The sequence below is a fragment of the Oncorhynchus keta genome, chromosome 23, assembly GCF_023373465.1.
Source record: "Oncorhynchus keta strain PuntledgeMale-10-30-2019 chromosome 23, Oket_V2, whole genome shotgun sequence".
Classification (NCBI taxonomy): domain Eukaryota; kingdom Metazoa; phylum Chordata; class Actinopteri; order Salmoniformes; family Salmonidae; genus Oncorhynchus; species Oncorhynchus keta.
This window is the reverse complement of record NC_068443.1, coordinates 17,061,663-17,078,214: the sequence shown is the minus strand read 5'-3', so window position 1 is coordinate 17,078,214 and position 16,552 is coordinate 17,061,663. Positions and strand designations below refer to the sequence as shown.

The following is a 16,552-nucleotide window of genomic DNA, read 5'->3' as shown; positions in this document are numbered from 1 at the left end:
GACAATGCAGTAATAACCAACAAGTAATCTAACCTAACAATTTCACAACAGCTACCTTATACACACAAGTGTAAATGGATGAAGAATATGTACATAAAGATATATGAATGAGTGATGGAACAGAATGGCATAGGCAAGATGCAGTAGATGGTATCGAGTACAGTATATACATATGAGATTAGTAATGTAGGGTATGTAAACATTATATTAAGTGGCATTGTTTAAAGTGGCTAGTGATACATGTATTACATAAAGATGGCAGGATGCAGTAGGTGGGATAGAGTACAGTATACACATATGAGATGAGTAATGTAGGTTATGTAAACATTATATTAATTGGCATTGTTTAAAGTGGTTAGTGATACATGTTTTACATGTATGGCAGCAGCCACTCAATGTTAGTGGTGGCTGTTTAACAATCTTTAACAGACTCTCGGTCCCTGCTTTGACGCACCTGTACTTACCTCGCCTTCTGGATGATAGCGGGGTGAACAGGCAGTGGCTCGGGTGGTTGTTGTCCTTGATGATCTTTATGGAATTCCTGTGACATCGGGTGGTGTAGGTGTCCTGGAGGGCAGGTAGTTTGCCACCGGTGATGGATTGTGCAGACCTCACTACCCTCTGGAGAGCCTTACGGTTGTGGGCGGAGCAGTTGCCGTACCAGGCGGTGATACAGCCCGACAGGATGCTCTCGATTGTGCATCTGTAAAAGTTTGTGAGTGCTTTTGGTGACAAGCCAAATGTCTTCAGCCTCCTGAGGTTGAAGTGGCACTGCTGTGCCTTCTTCACCACACTGTCTGTGTGGGTGGACCAATTCAGTTTGTCCGTGATGTGTACGCCCAGGGAACTTAAAACTTTCTATCCTCTCCACTACTGTCCCGTTGATGTGGATAGGGGGGTGCTCCCTCTGCTGTTTCCTGAAGTCCACGATCATCTCCTTTGTTTTGTTGACGTTGAGTGTGAGGTTATTTTCCTGACACCACACTCAGAGGGCCCGCACCTCCTCCCTGTAGGCCGTCTCGTCGTTGTTGGTAATCAAGCTGGTGCTTAAAGCTAGTGAGGGAGATATGAGTCTCCAGCTTCAGTGATTTTTGCAGTTCGTTCCAGTCATTGATAGCAGAGAACTGGAAGGAAAGGCGACCAAAGGAGGAATTGGCTTTGGGGGTGACCAGTGAGATATACCTTCTGGAGCGCGTGCTACGAGTGGGTGCTGCTATGGTGACCAGTGAGCTGAGATAAGGTGGGGCTTTACCTAGCAGAGACTTGTAGATAACCTGTAGCCAGTGGGTTTGGCGATGAGTATGAAGCGAGGGCCAACCAACGAGAGCGTACAGGTCCCAGTGGTGGGTAGAGTATGGGGCTTTGGTGACAAAACGGATGGCACTGTGATAGACTGCATCCAATTTTTTGAGTAGACTGTTGGAGGCTATTTTATAGATGACATCGCCGAAGTTTAGGATCGGTAGGATGGTCAGTTTTACGAGGGTATGTTTGGCAGCATGAGTGAAGGATGCTTTGTTGCGATATAGGAAGCCATTTCTAGATTTAATTTTGGATTGGAGATGTTTAATGTGAGTCTGGAAGGAGAGTTTACAGTCTAACCAGACACCTAGGTATTTGTAGTTGTCCAAGTATTCTAAGTCACGAATGTTTGATCTTGAACAGAACTTACAACATCAATCAATATGTCTCAATCAAAATTGTACAGCCAGAAGTACAGAAAAGAGTGGGAGTCTGTACCTGAAGAAATGTCAAATCATATTTTTCGCTGAGATGGCCTGTCAATTTGAGTAACGTTATTGTGTATTCTACATAATGACGCAGTTTTACGTTATCACGCAATGACATCACAATGTCATTTAGCAACTTTTAGCAACAAATCAACCTGCCTCTAGCAACTTACCCTGAAAATTAGTTGGCAACACTGACTTAAACTCCAATATCAAAGATACAAAGCCTTCAGATATTCACACCCTTTGACGTTTTCCACATTTTGCTGTGTTACAAAATTAGATTAAATTGATGTAATTGTCATTTTTTTTGTCAACGATCAACACTGAATACTCTGTAATGTCAAAGTGGATGAAAAACATTTGTAAAATATATATATATATATACCTTGATTAAATGACTATTCAACCCCCTGGGTCAATACATGTTTGAATGACCTTTGGAAGCGATTACAGCTGTGAGGCTTTCTAGGTAACTCTCTAAGAGCTTTCCACACCTGGATTGTGCAACATTTGCCCATTATTCTTTTCAAAATTCTTCAAGCTCTGTCAAATTGGTTGTTGATCATTGCTAGACAACCATTTTCAGGTATTGCCGTAGAATTTCAAGTAGATTTGAGTCAAAACTGTAACTCGGCCACTCAGGAACATTCAATGTCTTGGTAAGCAACACCAGTGTAGATTTGGCTTTGTGATTTAGGTTATTGTCCTGCTGGAAGGTGAATGAATCTCCCAGTGTCTGGTGAAAGTAAACTGAACCAGGGTTTCCTCTAGGATTTTGTCTGTGCTTAGTTCCATTCTGTTTCTTTTTTATCCTAAAAAACTTCCCAGTCCTTAACGATTACAAGCATACACATAACATGATGCAGCCACCACCATGCTGAAAATATGAAGAGTGGTACTCTGTGTTGTATTGGATTTGCCCCAAACACTTTGCTTTCAGGACAAAAAGTGAATTGCTTTGCCACATTTTCTGCAGTATTACTTTAGTGCCTTGTTGCAAACTGGATGCATGTTTTGGATTTAAAAAAAATCTGTACAAGCTTTCTTCTTTTCATTCCCAATTAGATTACCATTGTGGAGTAACTACAATGTTGTTGATCCATCCTCAGTTTTCCTCTATCACAGCCATTAAACTCTTAAATGTTTTAAAATCCCCATTGGCCTCATCAAGGACCCCACACACCTCAGGAACGAGCTGTTCTCTCGCTTACCTCACCATACTCAGAGGGATATTCAATGCCTGTTTATTTCTATATATTTTTTACACATTTACCAATAGGTGCCCTTCTGGAGGCATTGGAAAACCTCCCTGGTCTTCGCGGTTGAATCTGTATTTTAAATTCACTGCTCAACTGAGTGACCATACAGATAATTGTGTGTGGGGTACAGAGGTAGTCCATGCAATTTATGTGACTTGTTAAGCACATTTCCTATTTAGGTTTGCCTTAACAAATGGGTTGAATGCTTATTAACTCAAGACATTTGATTTTCATTTTTAATTAGTACAAATTGTTAAAAACAATTCCACTTTGACATTATGGGGAATTTATTTTAAATGTACCTTTATTTAACCAGGTAGGCAAGTTGAGAACCAGCTCTCATTTACAATTGCAACCTGTTATCAAGGCAATAATCACATTTATTCCCCAGTTGGTCAAAATCAGAGATCACCTTCACATACAAAAAAACCCAGGTCAATTAACAATTCCATCAATACATGATTAAAAACATGTGGGCATAATGTTATTAAATCCTGCAATTTATGTCTAGACTTAAAATAAAGTTGATTTTTAAAGACTGCAACCCAAATAAAAATATCTGAATGTTTAAGCATAGTAATGGTCATTCAGCTGAACCCACATCCAAAGTCCATTTGCCCGACATAAGGCTTCATTCTCCTGAGAAATTACAGGAAAGCTATTGTACATACTACAACCGCATACTCAATAAACACACTTGCACACGCTCGCAAACACTCACCTCCCATTTGGACACACACACACACATCAAGGTCAAACAAAATGTAGTGCCTAATCCCATGATACAGTAAACAAAACATTGTTTGACAAAACAAAAAAAATGAAATATGAAAATATTTTACACTGGTGGCAATCTGACCCTGTTGAGTCCACATCCATCCAAGCCAATCAAATCCGGTTATGTGTTAAAACTCGTCTGTTTGAGTCCAAACAGGCCATTCACTGTGAGTTAAAACCTCCAGTTCTACCTAACCTGTCTGTTGGTCACCCTAACCTGTCTGTCTATTTGTCTGTGTACCTATTGTGTGTAAAAACAAAACTGTTTGGTTGTGAGAGTAGTGGTCGCTGGTCACAGGTTAGTATGAGGCAATCAGTATGCGGCGTTGTTGGGTTCCCTGACGGAGCTGAAGAGGACATCTGCCTTGGTACTGACAAAGTATGTGACCAGTAGCGATGTGAATAACACGGCCACTCCCACGCCTAAGGTCAGCATCTATGAGAGAAATTAAGAGGAAAGAAAAAGGTAAATAATGTGATTCTCTTCTACCATCATCTTTATCAGACAATGGACAGTCAAACATGTAAAAACAATATACAATAAAAATACAATATTTTACCACTTACACAAGCTTACTAGATTCAAACATAACTATATGAATGTATACAAAACTGTAATTAATTAAACAGATGGATCATGGTGGGAAAATTGCGTGCAGTTTTACCTCCAGGTCCCGGCTGGCTACTAGGAAAATTCGAGCTTTGATGAACTTCCACTGCGATTTTGTCCATGTGGAATATTCTTTGGAAACGTAATCCCCCAGATCGAAGGCGGGGGACACTGCCTTGACCAGGCGTACTGCTGTGCGTACGCAGAAAGACTCCCTCTGGGTGCTGTTGAGTGGGACCACGCCCTGAACCCAGAGATAAGAGTACAACTGAGGGAGAGAATGAGCGAATCAGAGTGCGGTGTGGTTCCAGCAATACAAAGAAACACATTTTTAAATTGTAAACATCTATCCATCAGTACAGACAGATTCAGAACCACATTTATATATGTACTCTCGTTCGGCAGCTCATCTGGCTTCTTGCACTGGCTCTGGGTGAGGTTGGTGGCTGTTCCCGTTAAATTAGCCAGGAGATATTGGACCAGATAGGTCAGTGCATTAGCCTGATGGGACGACTTGGCAACACCAACGTAGTACTGGGGAGGGTTGGGCTCTGAGAGACAGAAAACACAACGCAATGAAGACCCAAGTACCTTCTTTATGGATGTGAGTGTGTCTGTGACTAGTCCATATCTGCATGGGTTTTATGACGTCAGTAGTAGCAGAATACATCTATAGCGTCAAAGGGTGTCCTTGTGAAAAAGTATCAGACTAAAACTCACAGAGGATGTCCTTCAGTTCTGGGGCCATCACTGCCTGAAACCAGCTGTTGTTGGATCTAACCAGAAACCCATACAGCATCTGGGTCACCAGAGAGAGAGATGCACAGTGTTGGTCAAACAATTCTGCTCACTGTTCCAAAAAAGTGAATTTTAAAAGATTTTAGATGTTGAGAATGACATATGGTAACAGGCATATTGAAAGTGTAATGGAAAATAACAGACTATAACAGTATGACTGATCAGTTTAAAAAACATTTCTTACCCCTTTTTCTCCCCAATTTTCATTTTGTGGTATCTAATTGGTAGTAACAGTCTGGTCTCATCTCTGCAACTCCCGTACGGACTCGGGAGAGGCGAAGGTTGAGAACCACGCGTCCTCCGAAACACAACCCAACCAAGCCGCACTGCTTCTTGACACAATGCCCACTTAACCCAGAAGCCAGCAGCACCAATGTGTCGACCGAAAACACTGTGCACCTGGCAACCGTGTCAGCGTTCACTGCGCCCGGTCCGACACAGGAGTCGCTAGTGCGCGATGGGACAAGGACATCCCTGCAGGCCAAACCCTCCCCTAACCCGCATGACGCTGGACCAACTGTGCGCCGCACCATGGGTCTCCCGGTCGTGGCAGTCTGCGACAGAGCCTGGACTCGAACCCAGAATCTCTAGTGGCACAGCTAGCACTGCCTTAGATCACTGCACCACTCGGGAAGCCATGACTGTTCAGTTTCACTTGTACAACACCTCATCAATCATCGAGTCTTACTGTTTTGGGGTCTGCATTGATTTTGTTTACATGGGAGTTGTTTCCCCCAGCCTGCTTGAAGAGAGCGCGGGCAACTGCAGTAGCCACCTCCTGTAAGAGACTGAAAGAGTACAGTGAGGGAGGGAAGAGAGAGAGATATTATTCTAACAGACAGTGGACAATGTAATGGAAACTGTGACTACTACAAATAAACCCATCAGTGGGTTTACTATGGTAACAATACCTTTGCAGTATCAGTCACAAACTCTAGCTGTTCCTCTGGACTCAAGTTAGATGGATAAGTCAGGTTCAGGTGGGCAGCATTGTCATAAAAACTCTCATAGTACCTGCGCATGGGTAAACAAAAATAGCTGAAGTTGGAGACTTGTATCTCCCTCACTAACTTTAAACATCAGCTATCTGTGCAGCTCACCGATCGCTGCAGCTGTACACTGTACAGCTGTAAATAGCCCATCCAACTACCTACCTCATCCCCATATTGATTTTATTTACTTTTTTGCACATCAGTATTTCTACTTGCACATCATCATCATCTGCACATCTGTCACTCCAGTGTTAATAGCTAAATTGTAATTACAGTGCCTTGCGAAAGTATTCGGCCCCCTTGAACTTTGCGACCTTTTGCCACATTTCAGGCTTCAAACATAAAGATATAAAACTGTATTTTTTTTGTGAAGAATCAACAACAAGTGGGACACAATCGTGAAGTGGAACGACATTTATTGGATATTTCAAACTTTTTTAACAAATCAAAAACTGAAAAATTGGGCGTGCAAAATTATTCAGCCCCCTTAAGTTAATACTTTGTAGCTGTAGTTTGCTGCGATTACAGCTGTAAGTCGCTTGGGGTATGTCCCATCAATTTTAACCATCTTCCCTGTCCCTGCTGAAGAAAAGCAGGCCCAAACCATGATGCTGCCACCACCATGTTTGACAGTGGGGATAGTGTGTTCAGGGTGATGAGCTGTGTTGCTTTTACGCCAAACATAACGTTTTGCATTGTTGCCAAAAAGTTCAATTTTGGTTTCATCTGACCAGAGCACCTTCTTCCACGTTTGGTGTGTCTCCCGGTGGCTTGTGGCAAACTTTAAACGACACTTTTTATGGATATCTTTAAGAAATGGCTTTCTTCTTGCCACTCTTCCATAAAGGCCAGATTTGTGCAATATACGTTTCAGTTTTTGATTTGTTAAAAAAGTTTGAAATATACAATAAATGTTGTTCCACTTCATGATTGTGTCCTACTTGTTGTTGATTCTTCACAAAAAAATACAGTTTTATATCTTTATATTTGAAGCCTGAAATGTGGCAAAAGGTCGCAAAGTTCAAGGGGGGAGAGAGAGAGAGAGAGAGAGAGAGAGAGAGAGAGAGAGAGAGAGAGAGAGAGAGAGAGAGATGTCTGTAAGATATACATGGCAGTGTGTGTATTGACTACTCACGCATATACAATAATGCATCTTTGTATACCTGGGGAGGTGCTGAAGTCCATGCTGCTGCGTCTCATGCAGGTTGCAGTGTCAGTGACAGCATGCATATGAGAGAAGAGCTGCATGGCACACAGAGGGTACTGCAGGCCACTGCCGTTCACCACACGATTATGATCAAAGTAGCACTGCAGGTAGAGTGGATACATTTATCAGAATGAGGAGCACATTGTTTTAATACACAGAAACACGGTAGAATAAAACATCACCTCTGTTCTTTGGATAAGGACGTTTCATGGTCATTAAGTGACATGATTTTACCAGACTGGGTTGTGACTGCTTGAAGTGACTCACCTGTTTGATGACCTCTGTTTCATTGTCTTCTTTCAGGGAGAAGATAGGGAAGTCAAATTCCTCATAGGATAGATCGTTCCCCCGAGGATTCCATACAGTCGTGTTACAGTGCGCTAAATTATGATCATAGGTTTCCGTGTAAACACCTGAGGATAAAAGTAAACAAATTACGTTCAAAAAGCATGCTGGTTAGCAAAGATCATTTGGTCATTTTGACAGACTGGCGACCTAACGCCTGATCCTCCTACCTGTGTTCTCATTGGGACATGTCGTATGTGGCGAGAACTCTGGTGGGCTAGTTTTTGGGACCACCACAACCCCTGCCACCCTGCTGGAGGCATTTTTAATTTTTTTATTTCACCTTTATTTAACCAGGTAGGCTAGTTGAGAACAAGTTCTCATTTGCAACTGCGACCTGGCCAAGATAAAGCATAGCAGTGTGAACAGACAACACAGAGTTACACATGGAGTAAACAATTAGCAAGTCAATAACACAGTAGAAAAAAATGGGCAGTCTATATGGGCAGTCCACCCACAAAAACAGGTCAGAAGGGAAAGCACAAGCGACAAGCAGAAACTGTCTCCTGTAGTAATTAACTTCTTGAACAGTTATACCCGCCCACCTCCTTCAAACAAAGACATCTACAAAGAAATCCTACTTAATAAACTGCAAAAGCTCATCCAGATGAGAAGAGGTGGAATCCTTGTATTTGTCAAGGATATCCACTCCCTGAACTCCCTCCTCTCCCCCTGGCCCACAGGGGCCTTTAATGGGACAACGATAAAGTGTAGGTTGGCACAGAGAGGAAACCAAACCACCCAAGACAACAAACCCACTAAACAGCTTATCAAGGGCATCCAAATGGAAACCACAAGCGACGAAATCCAGCAGGAGCTGGAGAGGCAGCGCATTACAACCACTAAAGTATACAGGATTGTCAGCCGAGCCACACAGCAACCGACTACTTTCATCCGTATTAACCTCAGCAACCCGGACGACACGCCTGGCCTACTGCTAGAGGGATTCTACATGAACTACTTCCCCTTCAGGGTGGAAAAAGCACGGCCACCCCCCACCAGCATTAAGCAGTGCTACAAATATCAAGAATTCAACCACGTATCCGACTGCAAAAATCAGGTCAAATGTCTGCGATGTGCTGAAAACCACCACCATAAAGAGTGCCCCAAAGAGAAAAATGATGCCACCTGTGCCAACTGTGGCGGCGCCCACTCATCGGTCTCCAGACAATGCCCCACCTATCTAGCCCTCACCACCACCAAGCCCACCAGGGCTACTACCACCATCAGCACAGCCACTACCAACCATCTCACAACACCAAGCCTCTCACCAACACCACTCACCTGCAGGAGGATCTGAAAGGAATATGCAGAGACGAAGAAATGGTAAAGAGTTATGGACAGCATAAGGAAACACAGAGATGGCCCCACCTCTTAACTTGGAATCGCCTTCTACAGCCTTAACTACACTCCAAATCAAGTGGCTACTCCAATAAATGTTCTACATATCAACATCAGAGGGTTAAGGAGAAACAAGCAGGAGCTGAATTAACTTCTTCTAGAAAAGCAAACCAGCATTGCCTCTATCAACGAAACCTTTCTAAGTACTAATGCAAGATTCCGTATTCCTGGCTTTAACATTCTAAGGAAGGATCGACTAGAGGGATGCAGATGGGGTGTGGGACTGCTTTTAAAGGGAGGAATCGAGTACTCTGAAGCCGTTTTCAACCTCACCAAAGAAGAACTCAACAACAATGAGTACACTGCAGCGAAAATACTCCTGAACGCATAAACAACTCTTCTGGTAGCCACCATATACTGTCCACCGGCAACAACTCCCTCCGAAAAATTGATCGCTGCCCTTGCAGACAACGGCCATACCATCATAATGGGAGATTTCAATGCCAAACACATCGACTTCAACTGTAATACCACAAATCACTCGGGAAGAATATTAAGGGATGTCCTTAATGACAGCACAAACCTGGCCATCCTCAACACCAACGAGCCCACACATCCATTCCTCAACCTCCACGGCAGACATCCTTGATCTTGTCCTATGCTCCCCGGACTTGGCTGCTAAACTCCTTAGCTTCTCCGTCAGCCATGACGTGGGAAGTGACCACCTTCCTGTCCTTGCCTCCTCTCTCCAACTCCATAAAGCACCTGAAAAACAAAGATACAACTACAAGAAAGCAGACTGGGGAAAAATACAGAAATTGCGTAAGACAAGATAACAAATATTGCATTAACAAAACAGAACCCCAAGGATTTGGACCAGCTGGCTGAGAGAATAGGGAGTATCCTCATCCAGGCCCGGGAAGAGACCATCTCACTTACCACCATCAGACCACCACAACAACAACTCCCACCACATATCCTCAGTCTCATCAAGCAGAAAAGAAAGATCCGGAGAGACTTTATTAGAACAAGAGCACCCAACCTGAAGACAGAAGTTAATCGGTTGCAGAATCACATCAGACATCAACTCACCCTCCACAAACAGAAACAGTGGACTGCCTTTTATCAACAGCTACATACAGACACCAACCCCCGGACCTTCTGGCAAAAAAAAACGAAACAATTAACGGAGACAAAACCAATAATATCATACCCGTGCTAAAGTCTCAAAACCAACTAATCGAAGACAATGAACCACCTACAAAATGTTAATTCTTGTCCCGACGATCCTCTCCTTGACAAAGACTGGAAAACCATCGTCGACAGAGAAATACAGAAAACAGAGTACAATTCAAATCCGACACCAGTAGACCATCCCCTCACTCGCTCTGTTAGCATTGAAGAAATCAAGACTCACTTGAAAAAAAAAAACACCAGGGGAAGACAACATTGACAGCACACTCATCAAACAAGCACCTGATGAATACCTGCAACTTCTTTCTAACCTCTTCACAGCATGTCTCATGGAAGGCTACTTATCCCTACCATGGAAATCTGCAGTTGTCACAATGACCCACAAACCCGGCAAAGACCTATACAACGTCACAAGTTATAGACCAATCAGCCTCCTCAGTCATGTCGGGAAGCTGTTTGAGAGAGTACTCACCCAAAGACTGAGCGGCCACACTGAGGAAATGGGCCTCCTTGGAATCCACCAAGCAGGCATCAGGAAAACAAGATCAACCACCAATAACATTCTAAGACTGTCAGAGGACATCCTTCAGAACTTCAAGAAAAAATAACTTACCCTGGTGGTTTTCTTTGATAAAGAGAAAGCATTTGACAAGATGTGGCACAATGGACTGTGTTACCGGCTTGCAGACTCCAATCTCAAACTACCGCTCTCCATCAGAAACATCATCACTAGCTTTCTCCACAACCGTACAATTAAAGTGAAGGTCTCCACAGCAATATCCTCACCTTTCACCCCTGAAGCAGGTGTCCCACAAGGGTCAGTTCTAAGCCCGCTACTTTTTCTACTCTACATATCAGATATTTACTACCCTCCACCCATCATAGGTCAAGTCTCACAGTTTGCCGATGACCTCTGCTACTGGTCCAGCTCCAAATGTCCTCAACTTGCTGCAAAGAAATTGAACCCACAAAAGACCCAATGTGTCCTCTTCACAAGAAGCACCAGCAAAAAAACAGGAAACCCATAGATCTCAAACTCTACGGTGAAACAATAAAAGTAGAAAAAGAAGCAAAATTCCATGGAGTCACCTTCCAGAAGAACATGCACTGTACAATCCATATAGCGAACATAGAGAGAGAGGGACGAAAAATACTAAACCACCTAAAAACGCTGTGCGGAAGAAAATATGGAGCCTCACCTCAGACAGTGCTGAAAGTCTACATCAGCTACATCCTATCCCTCTTTGAATACGCCCTACCAGCCTTGATAACAGCTTCACCGCAGCAGATGAATCGGCTACAGATAGTCCAAAACATGGCAATAAAAATGGCTTACAGACTACCAAGATACATCAGCAATCACTACGTTAACAGCATATCTGGACTGACATCAATCAACAAGCCAGTCAATCATTGGCAAATCATCATCAACAAACCTTCCTTCACTCATGCTGCCAAACATACCCTCGTAAAACTGACCATCCTACCGATCCTTGACTTCGGCGATGTCATCTATATAATAGCCTCCAACACTCTACTCAGCAAACTGGATGTAGTCTATCACAGTGCCATCCGTTTTGTTACCAAAGCCCCATATACTACCCACCACTGCGACCTGTACGCTCTCGTTGGCTGGCCCTCGCTTCATACTCGTCGCCAAACCCACTGGCTACAGATTATCTACAAGTCTCTGCTAGGTAAAGCCCCGCCCTATCTCAGCTCGCTGGTCACCATAGCAGCACCCACTCGTAGCACACGCTCCAGCAGGTCTCACTGGTCACCCCTAAAGCCAATTCCTTCCTTTAGTCGCCTTTCCTTCCAGTTCTCTGCTGCCACTGACTGGAACAAACTGCAAAAATCACTGAAGCTGGAGATTCCCATCTCCCTCACTAGCTTTAAGAACCAGCTGTCAGAGCAGCTCACAGATCACTGCACCTGTTCATAGCCCATCTGTATACAGCCCATCTATCTACCTCATTCCCATACTGTATTTATTTATTTTGCTCCTTTTGCACCACAGTATCTCTACTTGCACATCCATCTTTTGCACATCTACCATTCCAGTGTTTAATTACCATATTGTAATTACTTTGCTACCATGGCCTATTTATTGCCTTAACTCCCCTATTTGACCTTATTTGCACTCACTGTATATAGACTTTGTTTTCTTTTTTTTCTACTCTATTATTGACTCTATGTTTTGTTTATTCCATGTGTATCTCTGTGTTGTTGTATGTGTCGAACTGCTATGCTTTATCTTGGCCAGGTTGCAGTTGCAAATGAGAACTTGTTCTCAACTAGCTTACCTGGTTAAATAAAGGTGAAATAAAAACATTAATTGGCCAGAAGTTCATCAACAGAGCCACTCACAACCCATCATTGAAGGAAGCCGTGGGACAGGCCAAATGGACCACAGACCCATGTCCATAATGCTGAAACTGACCTAGAAGAGAGGAATGGGAAAAAAATAATAATACAAAAATAAAAAATAAAAAAATACAATCATTTGTGTATATTAAAATGTGAATGCACTCCTAAGCGCCCCCACCCCTCTCCACCTGCACAGTTGTGAGCTATAATTTGAATGAAGTTTTTTAATCTTCTATTTCTATTTTTTATTTCTATTTTATTTTTTAAAGTAAACACCACAAACTCATGGCGGGAAAAGAAAAAGGCGAAACTAATCTACGCCCGTTCTGATAAAAACCTTAGGGCATCTAGCCTCGGGGGATGCCTTGCTCGACCACACCCTCCTTCCTTGCTCCTGGCCTGCTCTGCCTCTTCCACCAATCCAATTGTTTCTTATGGACAGAAAAGGGCAGAAGCTCTGAGCTGTTCAATCAGGTCCATTGTCTACTACTACACAGAAGTTCATCAACAGAGCCACTCATAATCCATCATTGAAGGAAGCTGTGGGAGAGGCAAAATGGACCACAGACACACCGATGTCCATATGTTGAAACTGACATAAAAAATAAACATAATCATGCAAGACTGACTTTAATTACCCCATTGTATTTTCCATAAGCATTTTTGAGCTGCAATTTTAATAAAGTTGGTTTTAAACACAAACTCATGTCGGGAAAGGAAAATAGAGTAACTAATCTATGCCTGTTCTGATAAAACCTGCATTTAGACTCCGGGGATGCCTTGCTTGACCACACCCTCCTTCCTTGCTCCTGGCCTGCCCTGCTTCTTCCACCAATCCATTTGTTTTTACCGACAAGAGCAGAAGCTATGAGCTGTCCGATCAGGCCCATTGTCTCACACACGTTCTCTTTCATTTTCTTGGCGGACGTTCATATGGTTTGAGATGCAAACTTTCTGAAGTTCGCTTGGTAAGTGTAATATCTTGCGTGGAAGTGTACTCACTGGCTGTTTGCAGCTGGCCAAATGGCCAGCCCCTCCTCTTGAGTGCCCCACTCGCTGCGCGCTGTTGATCTGTCTTCCGCCCCTGGTTTGTTGTAATTGTTTTTCGTTGGCGTTACACTACGACGCCGTGTGCATCCATTAGTATAGTATGGTGGCTCTTACAGCCACAAACTGTAATTTACTTTACACAATTTTCCGACTGGCTTGTTCTATGTCTGTGCTGTGAATTGCTTTAACATGCTGCTCACCGGCCATACGTTTTTTTCTTGTTCTTTCCCCTGCAGAGTGTAAAAGTATTGTGGTGGGCTTTCCACTAAATTGAGACATTAACTTTGGAGTTCCTTAACGGAGTTACTCCAAATAGTGCTGTTTTTACTGCTTTAATATTAAACCAGCTAAGTATTATTGCAGTTGGCAATAAACAAATAAATCAAATCCATTACCTGGTTGCTGTTTTGTCTGCTTTATTTCCCGATAGGGGTCTTCCCCTGTGTTTGCAGAGGTACTGGGTAATTTATCCCTCACCGGGACCCTATTCCTCCAAGCGGGTCACAACATAGCTCTCCCAGGGCGTTGGACCCCTTCTCCGTGGCCTTGTTGGCTTGACTGAGTTTATGGCTGAGCTTATGGCTTCCCTTTGTGACAGGTGTGGTGGTGTCAACCGTCACCGCTATAGGGATGTGACTGGGAGACCCAGGCGCTCGGGGCGCCAGAGGAGAGGCGGGACCTGGCAGGACCCCTGACACACCCTTCACCGGCTGCTTCTCCCTGTCTCAAAGTGGGAGGAGGATGTGGAGTCCCCCTGGGTGTTGTCCACAATGCTCGAGGGTTACCAACTCCAATTCCAGCCCCCGTCCTTCAGGGGCCTTCGTGTCACCACGGTATCAGAATGGCTAGGTGGGTTCTACTCCACTTACTTTGTGGTCCCAAAAAGAGACTGAGGGTTTTTACCGATTCTGGACCTCCACAAACTCAAAGGGGACTTGAAGGTACTGAGGTTCCACGTGCTGTCCCCAGCTGCGTGTTGCAGGCCTTGTCCAGGGACCAGTGGTTTATGACACTGGACATGAGGGGTGCGTACTTCCTTGTTCCTGTTCACCCAGCTCATTGGCAGTACCTCCGATTCACATTCGAAGGGACAGCTTACAAATTCATGGTTCTTCCCCTGGGGCTCTCCTTGGCACCCCGCATTTTCACAAAGTGCATGGATGCTGTCCTGACACCTCTCACGTCCCAAGGATTGATGATCCTCAATTACCTGGACGATTAGCTAATTTGTGCCTCGACCAGCACCCAGGTCCTCTCAAACAGAGACATGCTCCTGACCCACATCGGCGGGCTGAGCATTACTGTAAACGACAAGAGGGTTGCTTTCATTGGCATGGAACTGGACTCAGTCCTCATGAGCGCACGCCTGCCCATCAGAAGGGTTCAGGTGATCTCATCTTGCATCAACCACTTTCAGCAGGGGCGGGTGGTATCCTCCCTGACCTGCCAACGCCTGTTGGGCTTGCGGACAGCGACCTCGTTGCCGATTCCCCTAGGCCTGCTCCATCTCTGGCCTCTTCAACGGTGGTTCAACTCCCACCGGCTGCACCCGAAGCGCCACCGTCACCTTAGGGCATTTTTGAGGTGACGCTGTCGCTTCTTTCTCTGAGGTGGGGTGGAGATGCTGAGGATGTGCCGCCGGGAGCTGGTCAGCACAGACGCCTCCCAGATCTGCTGGAGGGTGTGACCAAGGGCAGGTCGGCCAGCAGCTGTTGTCTACCACCTTGGAGCGGCAGGCACATCAATACACTAGAGCTCTAGAGCTGTACTACTGGCACTACAGTCTTTCCTTTCACATCTGAAAGAAAGACATGTCCTGGTGAAAACGGACAACACCACAGTGGTGGTTTACGTCAACCATCAGGATGGACTGAGGTCCCACCGCCTCAATCTTACAGCACGGGAGTGCCATCTCTGGGTTCAGGAACGTCTAGCGTCTTTACGGGCAGCGCACATACCTGACATCCTGAATGTGGCAGCGGGTATGCTCTCGAGGGAGGGCCAGCCACCTTGGGACTGGAGCTTACATCCTGTGGGACAAGTTAGGGAGGGTGCAGATGGACCTGTTTGCCTCCCTGGGCAATGCACACTGCCCGCCACTGTGGTACTCCATGTCGGAGCTACCAGGGACTCTGGGCTTGGATGCTCTGACTCACGATTGGCCAGGAGCTTACGCATTCCCCCCCTTTTCCCCTGATCCAGCCTGTGCTGGACAGGACCAGGATGGTGGAGCATCATCTGCTGCTGGTGTCCCCATACTGGCCCAGACGACCCTGGTTCAGCCTTCTCCTGTCCCTGTTGTCTGGGACACCTTGGTAAATGCCCGAGACCCGACCTGCTGTTTCAGGCCGGGGGAAGACTGTGGCATCCGAGACCGCACCGCCTCAGACTGTGGGCTTGGCCGCTGAACGGCACCAATGGCCCCATGTTAGACCTACAGGAGGGCGTAAGGAACACCATGCAGAGCGCAAGGTGACCAGCTACAACCGTGGCATCAGTTGCGCTGACAGTTGTTCTGCTCTTGGTGCACTGGTATTGAGTTTGTGCCCGAGTCATGCAGGGTGCAGTATGTCCTCCAATACCTGCAGTTTCACTTGGATGAGGGCTTGGCAGCCTCTACACTGAGAGGGTATTTGGCCGCTATATCAGCCTGCCATGTGGAGTGGATGGACAGGCCAGTGGGGCGCCAGCCCTTAGTCTCCAGGTTTATGAAGGGCGTTTGTCGCCTGCGTCCAGCTAGGACCTGCTTAATGGCGAGCTGGGCTCTGGATGTGGTCTTGGCAGCTTTGGCAAAGCCGCCTGCCTCCCCGAAACATCTCTCTATGAAGGTGGTTTTCTTGGTAGCATTACTTCCATAAAGAGGGGTGGGTGAGCTC

At 45.1% G+C, this 16,552-nt stretch overlaps 1 protein-coding gene across 1 annotated transcript; it reads right to left on the bottom strand.

Moving 5' to 3' along the window:
* Window positions 1-3,298: 3,298 nt before the first annotated feature.
* LOC118401903 (nicastrin-like) lies at window positions 3,299-7,991 on the bottom strand (the record flags this gene model as incomplete). The annotated part of the gene is made up of 6 exons (XM_052477413.1): window positions 3,299-4,205; window positions 4,435-4,647; window positions 4,740-4,930; window positions 7,333-7,477; window positions 7,644-7,789; window positions 7,892-7,991. Coding segments are annotated over 6 exons (918 nt in total), but the record flags the coding sequence as incomplete, so codon positions are not given.
* Window positions 7,992-16,552: the final 8,561 nt, after the last annotated feature.